Below are 13,040 nucleotides of genomic sequence, written 5' to 3' on the forward strand. Positions count from 1 at the left end.
GATATGTAAAGGAAAGAATTAGCATGTAATTGGATTCGAACCCAGCATCAATACAACTATTCACTGTAAATTTCTCAAAGTAGGCATTACAATTTGATTTTGAAAATGCATCAGAATGGTTCTAAACTCCTCTTGCATGCTGTTCTAAATGAACTTCTCTTAAAAGAGGAAAGTTGGGTTGGTGAGAGGACATGAGGGGCCATTAAACGTTTCAAATCTATTTAAGCTATAGCAAATTTGTGGTTCTTTCCCCCTGTCATTCAATCAATGGGCTTTATTGAGCGCTTACTTTGTGCAAACCACCGTACTAAGCGCTTGGGAGAGTACAGTGCAACAGAATTAGCAGACACATTTCCTGCCCATAATGAGCATAGAACTCCTGAATTCCCTCAGCTGGAAAAGCAATTGGAGGCGAGCAGGTCTCCCTCGTGCCCAAGCGTGGTGCCCAGCATGCCAGAGTGAAGCCCGTTCCCCCAGAGACAGACCCTGAGAGCCCCTCTGTCTCCCATTTGACAGATGAGGACACTGAGGCACAGAGAAGTTAAGTGACTTGCCCCAGGTCACACAGCTGACAAGTGGTGAATCCAGGGTTCGAACTCAGGTCTGCTGACTCTCAGACTCATGCTCTTTCCACTATTAAGCAACTCTGTAATTTATTTATATCAATTCATCCACTCAATCGTATTTATCAAGCACTGCCTGTGTGAGAGTACAATACGATGTCTGTCTCCCTCTCTAGGCCTCAAGCTTGTTGTGGACAGGGGATGTTTCTGTTTATTGTTCTACCGTGCTCTCCCAAGCACTTAGTACAGTGTTGTGTATATGGCAGGCACTCAATGAACACGACTGAATAAATGAAACCCAATTTTACAGATGAGGAAAATGAGGCACGGAGACGTCAAGTGACTGGTCCCTAGTCACAGCAGGCAAGTGGCAGAGCCACGATTAGAACCCAGTTTTTCTTTTATAAAAAGGAGCTGTAAGAATTAAATCAAGTGGTAGTAACGTTTCCCTAGAAGCAGAACAGTTTTTTTGGATAAAAGATCATTCACATATAATTTCTTTAAAGAGATTCCTCTCAAACCAGGCAAAAATTTCGGGGGAGAAAGGTGTTCTGAAATGTGAAATATTTAGAATAGGGAGAGTGGCCCTAATTTTGGTCAATCTTAATAACCTAACAGTCTCTCACTCTTGACTTTTCTGCCTCTAATTCCACTCTTCACATCTTTCTCCTCCCATTCAGCTTTGTCAAACCTCTTCTTTCCATCAAAGCCCTTTTTAAGGCCCACCTCCTTCTGGAAGCACTAAGTAACCCTCCCAACTGAAGGAATCGCAGACTCTATTTTTATTGTATGCTCCAAGCACCTGGTAGAGTGCTCAATAAGCTGTGACCACATTCTGTTTATCTACATATGATTTCCCCAACCCCATATGTATTATAGTTTTTCTCTTTCGGTGACTTTATTTTCAGCATTTATGACTTCTTGCATCTCTAACAGACTTCCTCAAAAAGTAAGGGATCACATCGTACACCTCTACAATTCCCCAAGGGCTTAGAAGAAAGCTATGCCAATAATTATTGCTCAATGATTGATGACAAAGCACACTACTGTTTTGCCAAATTATATTCCCATAACAAATTTTACTGATTTTGGCGATGTGTGGGAAGCATATTAAAAAATACCTTTTATTAATAAAAGAAAAAAATCACAATGCTTAGTTTTGTCATTCCTTCTGGAAGTAAAACACTATCCTATTAAAACACTCTAACCTAAGAGGACCTTTAGATTGTAAACCCTTGAGGGCAAGTGTTTACCAACTCTCCCGAGTGCTTAGTAAAGAGCTCTCTCCACAGCTCAATAAATACCACGGGTTGATTTTTGTTTAGAAGACCCTAGAAGCCAGAGCCACTGAGCCCCAGCAACCAAAAGAAAGAAAAGGGGTAATGTTTATCACTTGCCTTGCCTGTAAGCTACCAGTCACTGCTCTCAACCTGCTTTTTCTGCTACATTTCCAAATATTTTACACTCTACCTTAATTGCAAAATATTTTGTTTTTAAGGGGTTTACTGGACATTAAACAGATTTTGTTTCAAATACACTTCTAAGTCCAGTCACAAGGGTATCTTTTAATCAACAGTATTTATTGTGGGCTTTCCGTGTGCAAGCAAGCGCTTAGAAAGAGAACAGAGCGATGGACAGGTAATAACAACTGTGGAATTTGTTAAGCGCTTACTATGCGCCAGTCTTCTAGACTGTGAGCCCATTGCTGGGTAGGGACCGTCTCTATATGTTGCCAACTTGTACTTCCCAAGCGCTTAGTACAGTGCTCTGCACACGGTAAGAGCTCAATAAATCCGATTGAATGAATATGTGCCAAACACTGTACTAGGCCCTGGAGTAGATAAATTATAAGCTCAAACACAGTCCCTGTCCCACATGGCTAACAGTGGCTTATAGGGGCATATGTATTAGAGCACCGAAATCTATACGTTGGGGATCATGAGGCTATGTGTACTGAGGGGGTAATTGGGGGGACTGCTGCTGGTAAGTGGTGGGATTTCAAAAGGGCTTTGAAGATGTGAGATGGCGGGCCAAGGGACTGTGAACCCACTGTTGGGTAGGGACTGTCTCTATAGGTTGCCAACTTGTACTTCCCAAGTGCTTAGGACAGTGCTCTGCACACAGTAAGCGCTCAAATACGATTGATTGATTGATTGAAAGGGGAGCAGTGGGGTGGTCAAAGGAGAAGGGGATGAGGGAAAGTTGTTTCAGAGGAGATTAGGGCAAGGGCTGAAGAGTTGCTGGTGAAGAGGTCAGATCAATTAGCAAAGAAGACATAGGTTAGGAAATCTGGAGGGAAACAGCCAACAGCCATTGGAATTTTTTGAGAAGGGGAGAGAGGTGACCGGGATTTTGTTTTAACATGATCCTGGCTGCCAAGTGGAGTTTACACTGATGAAGGGATGATGGCAGCTTCCAGTAACCTACGGCAAACTGTGATTCAACAGTTTGGTAACCCTTACATTAATACTATCTTAAGCATGAGACTATTAAAGCATCCATTTTTCAAATAAATGAGAATAGTCTCACTTCCACAATCCAGCAATCTATTCTGTTTTAGCATATAAGTGAATAATTGATGGCATTTACTGAGCACTTTGCGCAAAGCACTGCACTAAAAATTTGCTTGCATTTCTCAATCGAAAACCACAACCCAGCCCTTGTTTCTAACCGAATTTTCCATCATTAGGGCCACCCCAGTTGACCCACAAGCCTCTAAAAACTCCTCAAGTGCTAATGTCCTTCCCATCTGTTTTTCTAAGCAAAGAAGAAAAGGTCAGCTATTTGGTAGATACTTTGAGAGTATCTAACATTCCTATTTTGCTGTAAAAAAAAATCATTCGAATTGTCTCGATTCCAAGCGCTTTTCGCAATTTTAGGAGGCAGCATGGCACAATAAATAGAGCACATGCCTGGGAGTCATGAGTTCTAATCCCTGCTCTGCCACTTGTCCTGGGCAAGTTACTTCACTTCTCTGTGCCTCAGTTACCTCATCTGTCAAACGAGGATTGAGACTGTGAGCCCCACATGGGACAAGGACTGCGTTTAATTCCGTCCCGGCGTTTAGTACAGTGCCTGCAACACAGTAAGCACTTAACGAATACCATTATATAGATGCTACTGATGCCTGTTTCCTTGTTTTGATGTCCGTCTCCCCCCCTTCTAGACTACGAGCCCGTGGGCAAGGACTGTCTCAATCTGTTGCTGAATTGTACTTTCCCAGCGCTTAATACAGTGCTCTGCACACAGTAAGTGCTCAATAAATACGACTGAATGAATGAGTGGATGAATGAATGAAGACTCTCCAAGACAAGACGGCTACAGTAATCCAGAGTCTAGGCCAGAATTGGTTTTACCTGCGGCCAGAAATGCGGTGAATTGTATTCTGGACCAAAAAAAAAAAAAATGTAGGCTCATTGTGGGCAAGGAACTTATCTGCTGACTATTGTATTGTACTCTCCCAAGCGCTTAGTACAGTGCTCTGCACATAGTAAATGCTCAATAAATACCATTGATTGACCGGGAGACATGTGGGGAGGAGGCAGCAGGAAAAGGAGGGGACGGGAGGGAGCGGAGCGGCCAGGCCTCGGGGGGACGGGACGGGACGGGACAGGAATAGAAAAGCAGTGTGGCCCAATGGAAAGAGCACGAGCTTTGGAGTCAGAGGTCGTGGGTTCAAATCTCAGCTCCGCCAATTGTCAGCTGTGTGACTTTGGGCAAGTCACTTCACTGGGCCTCAGTTCCCTAATAATAATAATAATAATGATGGCATTTATTAGGCACTTACTCTGTGCAAAGCACCGTTCTAAGTGCTGGGGAGGCTACAAGGTGATCAAGTTGTCCCACAGGGGGCTCACAGTCTTCATCCCCATTTTCTCGATGAGGTAACTGAGGCCCAGAGAAGTGACTTGCCCAAAGTCAGTGGGTTTGAAGACTGTGAGCCCCCCATGGGACAACCTGATCACCTTGCCTGGCGCTTAGAACACTGCTTTGCGAATAGAAAGTGTTTAATAAATGCCATCATTATCCAGTGCTTAGAACAGTGCTTTGCGCATAGAAAGCGCTTAATAAATGCCATCATTATCCAGGGCTTAGAACAGCGCTTTGCGCATAGAAAGAGCTTAATAAATGCCATCATTACCGAGCGCTTAGAACAGTGCTTTGCGCAAAGCGCTTAATAAATGCCATCACTACCCAGCGCTTAGCGCAAAGAAAGCGCTTAATAAACGCCATCATTATCCAGAGCTTAGAACAGTGCTTTGCGCATAGAAAGTGCTTAATAAATGCCATCCTAATCCAGAGCTTAGAACAGCGCTTTGTGCATAGGAAGCACTTAATAAATGCCATCATTACCCAGCGCTTAGAACAGCGCTTTGCGCAAAGCACTTAATAAATGCCATCATTACCCAGCGCTTAGCGCATAGAAAGCGCTTAATAAATGCCATCATTATCCAGGGCTTAGAACAGTGCTTTGCACAAAGAAAGCGCTTAATAAATGCCATCGTTACCCAGTGCTTAGCGCATAGAAAGCGCTTAATAAATGCCATCATTATCCAGGGCTTAGAACAGTGCTTTGCGCATAGAAAGAGCTTAATAAATGCCATCATTATCCAGGGCTTAGAACAGCGCTTTGTGCATAGAAAGCACTTAATAAATGCCCTCATTATCCAGCGCTTAGAATAGCACTTTGCACATAGAAAGTGCTTAATAAATGCCATCATTATCCAGCGCTTTAGAACAGTGCTTTGCGCATAGAAAGCGCCTAATGCCATCATTATCCAGCCCTTAGAACAGTGCTTTGCGCATAGAAAGCGCTTAATAAATACCATCATTGAACAGCGCTTTGCGCATACAAAGCGCTTAATAAATATCATCATTATCCGGCGCTTTAGAACAGTGCTTTGCGCATAGAAAGCGATTAATGCCAGCGCTTAGAACAGTGCTTTGCTCATAGAAAGCGCTTAATAAATGCCATCATTATCCAGCGCTTCAGAACAGTGCTTTGCGCATATAAAGTGCCTAATGCCATCATTATCCAGCCCTTAGAACAGTGCTTTGCGCATAGAAAGCGCTTAATAAATGCCATCATTGAACAGCGCTTTGCACATAGAAAGCGCTTGATAAATGTCATCATTATCCAGCGCTTTAGAACAGTCCTTTGCGCATAGAAAGCGATTAATGCCAGCGCTAAGATCAGTGCTTTGCGCATTGAAAGCGCTTAATAAACGCCATCATTATCCAGCGCTTTAGAACAGTGCTTTGCGCATAGAAAGCGCCTAATAAATGCCATCATTATCCAGCCCTTAGAACAGTGCTTTGCGCATAGAAAGTGCTTAATAAATGCCATCACTGAATAGCGCTTTGCGCATAAAAAGCGCTTAATAAATGCCATCATTATCCAGTGCTTTAGAACAGTCCTTTGCGCATAGAAAGCACCTAATAAATGCCATCATTATCCAGCACTTAGAACAGTGCTTTGCGCATAGAAAGCGCTTAATAAATGCCATCATTGAACAGCGCTTTGCGCATAGAAAGCACTTAATAAATGCCATCATTATCCAGCGCTTTAGAACAGTGCTTTGCACATAGAAAGCACCTAATAAATGATATCATTATCCAGCCCTTAGAGCAGTGCTTTGTGTATAAAAAGCGCTTAATAAATGCCAGGGCTTAGAACAGCGCTTTGCGCATAGAGCGCGCTTAATAAACGCCATCATTATCCGGCGCTTAGAACAGTCCTTTGCGCATAGAAAGCGCCTAATAAATGCCATCATTATCCAGCACTTAGAACAGTGCTTTGCGCATAGAAAGCGCTTAATAAATGCCATCATTGAACAGCGCTTTGCGCATAGAAAGCACTTAATAAATGCCATCATTATCCAGCGCTTTAGAACAGTGCTTTGCAAATAGAAAGCACCTAATAAATGATATCATTATCCAGCCCTTAGAGCAGTGCTTTGCGTATAAAAAGCGCTTAATAAATGCCAGGGCTTAGAACAGCGCTTTGCGCATAGACCGCGCTTAATAAACGCCATCATTATCCGGCGCTTAGAACAGTCCTTTGCGCATAGAAAGCGCCTAATAAATGCCATCATTATCCAGCCCTTAGAACAGTGCTTTGCACATAGAAAGCGCTTAATAAATGCCATCATTGAACAGCGCTTTGCGCATAGAAAGCGCTTAATAAATGCCATCATTATCCAGCGCTTTAGAACAGTGCTTTGCACATACAAAGCGCCTAATAAATGCCATCATTATCCAGCCCTTAGAGCAGTGCTTTGCGTATAAAACGCGCTTAATAAATGCCAGGGCTTAGAACAGCGCTTTGCGCATACAGAGCGCTTAATAAATGCCATCATTATCCGGCGCTTAGAACAGTCCTTTGCGCATAGAAAGCGCCTAATAAATGCCATCATTACCCAGCCCTTAGAACAGTGCTTTGTGTATAGAAAGCGCTTAATAAATGCCAGGGCTTAGAACAGCGCTTTGCGCATGGAAAGCGCTTAATATCATTATCCAGCGCTTAGATCAGTGCTTTGCGCATAGAAAGCGCTTAAGTGCCATCATTATCTAGCGCTTTACAACAGTGCTTTGCGCATAGAAAGCGCTTAATAAATGTCATTATCCAGCGCTTAGAACAGTGCTCTGCGCATAGAAAGCGCTTAATAAATGTCATCATTATCCAGCGCTTTAGAATAGTGCTTTGCGCATAGAAAGCGCTTAATGCCAGCGCTTAGAACAGTGCTTTGCTCATAGAAAGCGCTTAATAAATGCCACCATTATCTAGCGCTTAGAACAGTGCTTTGCGCATAGAAAGCGCTTAATAAATGCCATCATTATCCGGCGCTTTAGAACAGCGCTTTGCGCATAGAAAGCGCTTAATGCCAGCGCTCAGAACAGTGCTTTGCGCATAGAAAGCGCTTAATAAATGCCATCATTATCCAGCGCTTAGAACAGTGCTTTGCGCATAGAAATCGCTTAATAAATGCCAGCGCTCAGAACAGCGCTTTGCGCATAGAACGCGCTTAATAGACGCCATCATTATCCAGCGCTTCAGAACAGTGCTTTGCGCATAGAAAGCGCTTAATGCCAGCGCTCAGAACAGTGCTTTGCGCATAGAAATCGCTTAACAAATGCCAGCGCTTTGCGCATAGAAAGCGCTTAATAAATGCCATCATTGAACAGCGCTTTGCGCATAGAAAGCGCTTAATAAATGCCATCATTATCCAGCGCTTTAGAACAGTGCTTTGTGCATAGAAAGCGCTTAGAACAGTGCTTTGCACATAGTAAGCGCTTAATAAACGCCATTATTATTATTATTAATTAATGCCATCATTATCTAGCGCTTTAGAACAGTGCTTTGCGCATAGAAAGCGCTTAATAAATGCCATCATTACCCAGCGCTTTAGAACAGTGCTTTGCGCATAGAAAGCGCTTAATAAATGCCATCATTACCCAGCGCTTTAGAACAGTGCTTTGCGCATAGAAAGCGCTTAGAACGGTGCTTTGCACATAGTAAGCGCTTAATAAACGCCATTATTATTATAATTATTAATAAATGCCATCATTATCTAGCGCTTAGAATAGTGCTTCGCACATAGTAAGCGCTTAATAAATGCCATTATTATTATTATTAATAAATGCCATCATTATCTAGCGCTTTAGAACAGTGCTTTGCGCATAGTAAGCGCTTAATAAATGCCATTATTATTATAATTAATAAGTGCCATCATTACCTAGCGCTTTAGACTGAGCCCCTTCTTTCCTCTCCCCCTCGTCCCCCTCTCCATCCCCCCGTCTTACCTCCTTCCCTTCCCCACAGCACCTGTATATATGTATATATGGTTGTACATATTTATTACTCTATTTATTTATTCATTTATTTATTTTACTTGTACATTTCTATCCTACTTATTTTATTTTGTTGGTATGTTTGGTTCTGTTCTCTGTCTCCCCCTTTTAGACTGTGAGCCCACTGTTGGGTAGGGACTGTCTCTATGTGATGCCAATTTGTACTTCCCAAGCGCTTAGTACAGTGCTCTGCACATAGTAAGTGCTCAATAAATACGATTGATTGATTGATTGATTTAGAACAGTGCTTTGCGCATAGAAAGCGCTTAATAAATGCCATCATAATCCAGTGCTTTAGAACAGTGCTTTGCGCATAGAAAGCGCTTAGAACAGTGCTTTGCACATAGTAAGCGCTTAATAAACGCCATTATTGTTATTATTATTAATAAATGCCATCATTATCTAGCGCTTAGAATAGTGCTTCGCACATAGTAAGCGCTTAATAAATGCCATTATTATTATTATTAACAAATACCATCATTATCTAGCGCTTTAGAACAGTGCTTTGCGCATAGAAAGCGCTTAGAACAGTGCTTTGCACACAGTAAGCGCTTAATAAATGCCATTATTATTATAATTAATAAATGCCATCATTACCTAGCGCTTTAGAACAGTGCTTTGCGCATAGGAAGAGCTTAATAAATGCCATTACTCAGCGCTTTAGAACAGTGCTTTGCGCATAGAAAGCGCTTAGAACAGTGCTTCGCACATAGTAAGCGCTTAATAAATGCCATTATGATTATAATTAATAAATGCCATCATTATCTAGCGCTTTAGAACAGTGCTTTGCGCATAGAAAGCGCTTAATAAATGCCATCATTACCCAGCGCTTTAGAACAGTGCTTTGCGCATAGAAAGCGCTTAGAACGGTGCTTTGCACATAGTAAGCGCTTAATAAACGCCATTATTATTATAATTAATAAATGCCATCATTATCTAGCGCTTTAGAACAGTGCTTTGCGCATAGAAAGAGCTTAATAAATGCCATCATTATCCAGCGCTTTAGAACAGTGCTTTGCGCATAGAAAGCGCTTAATAAATGCCATCATAATCCAGCACTTTAGAACAGTGCTTTGCGCATAGAAAGTGCTTAGAACAGTGCTTTGCACATAGTAAGCGCTTAATAAACGCCATTATTGTTATTATTATTAATGAATGCCATCATTATCTAGCGCTTAGAATAGTGCTTCGCACATAGTAAGCGCTTAATAAATGCCATTACTATTATTATTAATAAATGCCATCATTATCTAGCGCTTTAGAACAGTGCTTCGCGCATAGAAAGCGCTTAGAACAGTGCTTTGCACATAGTAATCGCTTAATAAATGCCATCATTACCTAGCGCTTTAGAACAGTGCTTTGCGCACAGAAAGCGCTTAATAAATGCCATCATAATCCAGTGCTTTAGAACAGTGCTTTGCGCATAGAAAGCGCTTAGAACAGTGCTTCGCACATAGTAAGCGCTTAATAAATGCCATTATGATTATAATTAATAAATGCCATCATTACCTAGCGCTTTAGAACAGTGCTTTGCGCATAGGAAGAGCTTAATAAATGCCATCTTTACCCAGCGCTTTAGAACAGTGCTTTGCGCATAGAAAGCACTTAGAACAGTGCTTAGCACATAGTAAGTGCTTAATAAACGCCATTATTATTATAATTAATAAATGCCATCATTACCTAGCGCTTTAGAACAGTGCTTTGCGCATAGAAAGAGCTTAATAAATGCCATCATTATCCAGCGCTTTAGAACAGTGCTTTGCGCATAGAAAGCGCTTAATAAATGCCATCATAATCCAGCGCTTTAGAACAGTGCTTTGCGCATAGAAAACGCTTAGAACAGTGCTTTGCACATAGTAAGCGCTTAATAAACGCCATTATTGTTATTATTATTAATGAATGCCATCATTATCTAGCACTTAGAATAGTGCTTCGCACATAGTAAGCGCTTAATAAATGCCATTACTATTATTATTAATAAATGCCATCATTATCTAGCGCTTTAGAACAGTGCTTCGCGCATAGTAATCGCTTAATAAATGCCATCATTACCTAGCGCTTTAGAACAGTGCTTTGCGCATAGAAAGCGCTTAATAAATGCCATCATAATCCAGTGCTTTAGAACAGTGCTTTGCGCATAGAAAGCGCTTAGAACAGTGCTTCGCACATAGTAAGCGCTTAATAAATGCCATTATGATTATAATTAATAAATGCCATCATTATCTAGCGCTTTAGAACAGTGCTTTGCGCATAGGAAGAGCTTAATAAATGCCATCATTACCCAGCGCTTTAGAACAGTGCTTTGCGCATAGAAAGCGCTTAGAACAGTGCTTCGCACATAGTAAGCGCTTAATAAATGCCATTACGATTATAATTAATAAATGCCATCATTATCTAGCGCTTTAGAACAGTGCTTTGCGCATAGAAAGCGCTTAATAAATGCCATCATTACCCAGCGCTTTAGAACAGTGCTTTGCGCATAGAAAGCGCTTAGAACGGTGCTTCGCACATAGTAAGCGCTTAATAAATGCCATTATTATTATAATTAATAAATGCCATCATTACCCAGCGCTTTAGAACAGTGCTTTGCGCATAGAAAGCGCTTAATAAATGCCATCATTACCCAGCGCTTTAGAACAGTGCTTTGCGCATAGAAAGCGCTTAGAACGGTGCTTCGCACATAGTAAGCGCTTAATAAATGCCATTATTATTATAATTAATAAATGCCATCATTACCCAGCGCTTTAGAACAGTGCTTTGCGCATAGAAAGCGCTTAATAAATGCCATCATTACCCAGCGCTTTAGAACAGTGCTTTGCGCATAGAAAGCGCTTAGAACGGTGCTTCGCACATAGTAAGCGCTTAATAAATGCCATTATTATTATAATTAATAAATGCCATCATTATCCAGCGCTTTAGAACAGTGCTTTGCGCATAGAAAGCGCTTAATAAATGCCATCATAATCCAGTGCTTTAGAACAGTGCTTTGCGCAAAGAAAGCGCTTAGAACAGTGCTTCGCACATAGTAAGCGCTTAATAAATGCCATTACGATTATAATTAATAAATGCCATCATTATCTAGCGCTTTAGAACAGTGCTTTGCGCATAGAAAGCGCTTAATAAATGCCATCATTACCCAGCGCTTTAGAACAGTGCTTTGCGCATAGAAAGCGCTTAGAACGGTGCTTCGCACATAGTAAGCGCTTAATAAATGCCATTATTATTATAATTAATAAATGCCATCATTACCCAGCGCTTTAGAACAGTGCTTTGCGCATAGAAAGCGCTTAATAAATGCCATCATTACCCAGCGCTTTAGAACAGTGCTTTGCGCATAGAAAGCGCTTAGAACGGTGCTTCGCACATAGTAAGCGCTTAATAAATGCCATTATTATTATAATTAATAAATGCCATCATTATCCAGCGCTTTAGAACAGTGCTTTGCGCATAGAAAGCGCTTAATAAATGCCATCATAATCCAGTGCTTTAGAACAGTGCTTTGCGCATAGAAAGCGCTTAGAACAGTGCTTCGCACATAGTAAGCGCTTAATAAATGCCATTACGATTATAATTAATAAATGCCATCATTATCTAGCGCTTTAGAACAGTGCTTTGCGCATAGAAAGCGCTTAATAAATGCCATCATTACCCAGCGCTTTAGAACAGTGCTTTGCGCATAGAAAGCGCTTAGAACGGTGCTTCGCACACAGTAAGCGCTTAATAAATGCCATCATTATCTAGCGCTTTAGAACAGTGCTTTGCGCATAGAAAGAGCTTAATAAATGCCATCATTACCCAGCGCTTTAGAACAGTGCTTTGCGCATAGAAAGCGCTTAATAAATGCCATCATAATCCAGTGCTTTAGAACAGTGCTTTGCGCATAGAAAGCGCTTAGAACAGTGCTTTGCACATAGTAAGCGCTTAATAAATGCCATTATTATTATAATTAATAAACGCCATCATTAGCGCTTTAGAACAGTGCTTTGCGCATAGAAAGCGCTTAGAACAGTGCTTTGCACATAGTAAGCGCTTAATAAATGCCATTATTATTATTAATAAATGCCATCATTAGCTAGCGCTTTAGAACAGTGCTTTGCGCATAGAAAGCGCTTAGAACAGTGCTTCGCACATAGTAAGCGCTTAATAAATGCCATTATTATTATAATTAATAAATGCCATCATTATCTAGCGCTTTAGAACAGTGCTTTGCGCATAGAAAGCGCTTAATAAATGCCATTATCATTATTATTGATAAATGTCATCATTATCTAGCGCTTTAGAACAGTGCTTTGCGCATAGAAAGCGCTTAATAGATGCCATCATTACCCAGCGCTCAGAACAGCGCTTTGCGCATAGAAAGCGCTTAACAGACGCCATCATTGCCCAGCGCTCTTCACATAGTAAGCGCCTAACAAAAAGCATTATTATTATTATTATTATCGTTATTAATGTGGGCGTGAGGGAAGGCGGAGGGTACCTCTCCCCGAAGGTGTTCACCAGCAGCCAGACGATGAGGGGTAAATTTTCCCGCTCGTTGTAGGTGGGCAGGAGGACCGAGTATTTATCGGCCTGCCCGGGCCGCCCGCTCCGGCCGCCATCGCCGCCTCCTCCACCTCCGGAGGCCAT

At 41.5% G+C, this 13,040-nt stretch overlaps 1 protein-coding gene across 1 annotated transcript in view; it reads right to left on the reverse strand.

Annotated features, from left to right (window-relative positions):
• DPM1 (dolichyl-phosphate mannosyltransferase subunit 1, catalytic) overlaps positions 1–13,040 on the reverse strand; it is a 28,881-nt gene extending 15,841 nt beyond the window's left edge. The window contains exon 1 of the mRNA XM_038750026.1: positions 12,892–13,040. Within this exon, the coding sequence (XP_038605954.1) occupies positions 12,892–13,040 (149 nt within the window). The remainder of the gene's footprint in view (positions 1–12,891) is intronic.

This window comes from Tachyglossus aculeatus, chromosome 8 (assembly GCF_015852505.1).
Source record: "Tachyglossus aculeatus isolate mTacAcu1 chromosome 8, mTacAcu1.pri, whole genome shotgun sequence".
In the NCBI taxonomy this organism is placed as follows: domain Eukaryota; kingdom Metazoa; phylum Chordata; class Mammalia; order Monotremata; family Tachyglossidae; genus Tachyglossus; species Tachyglossus aculeatus.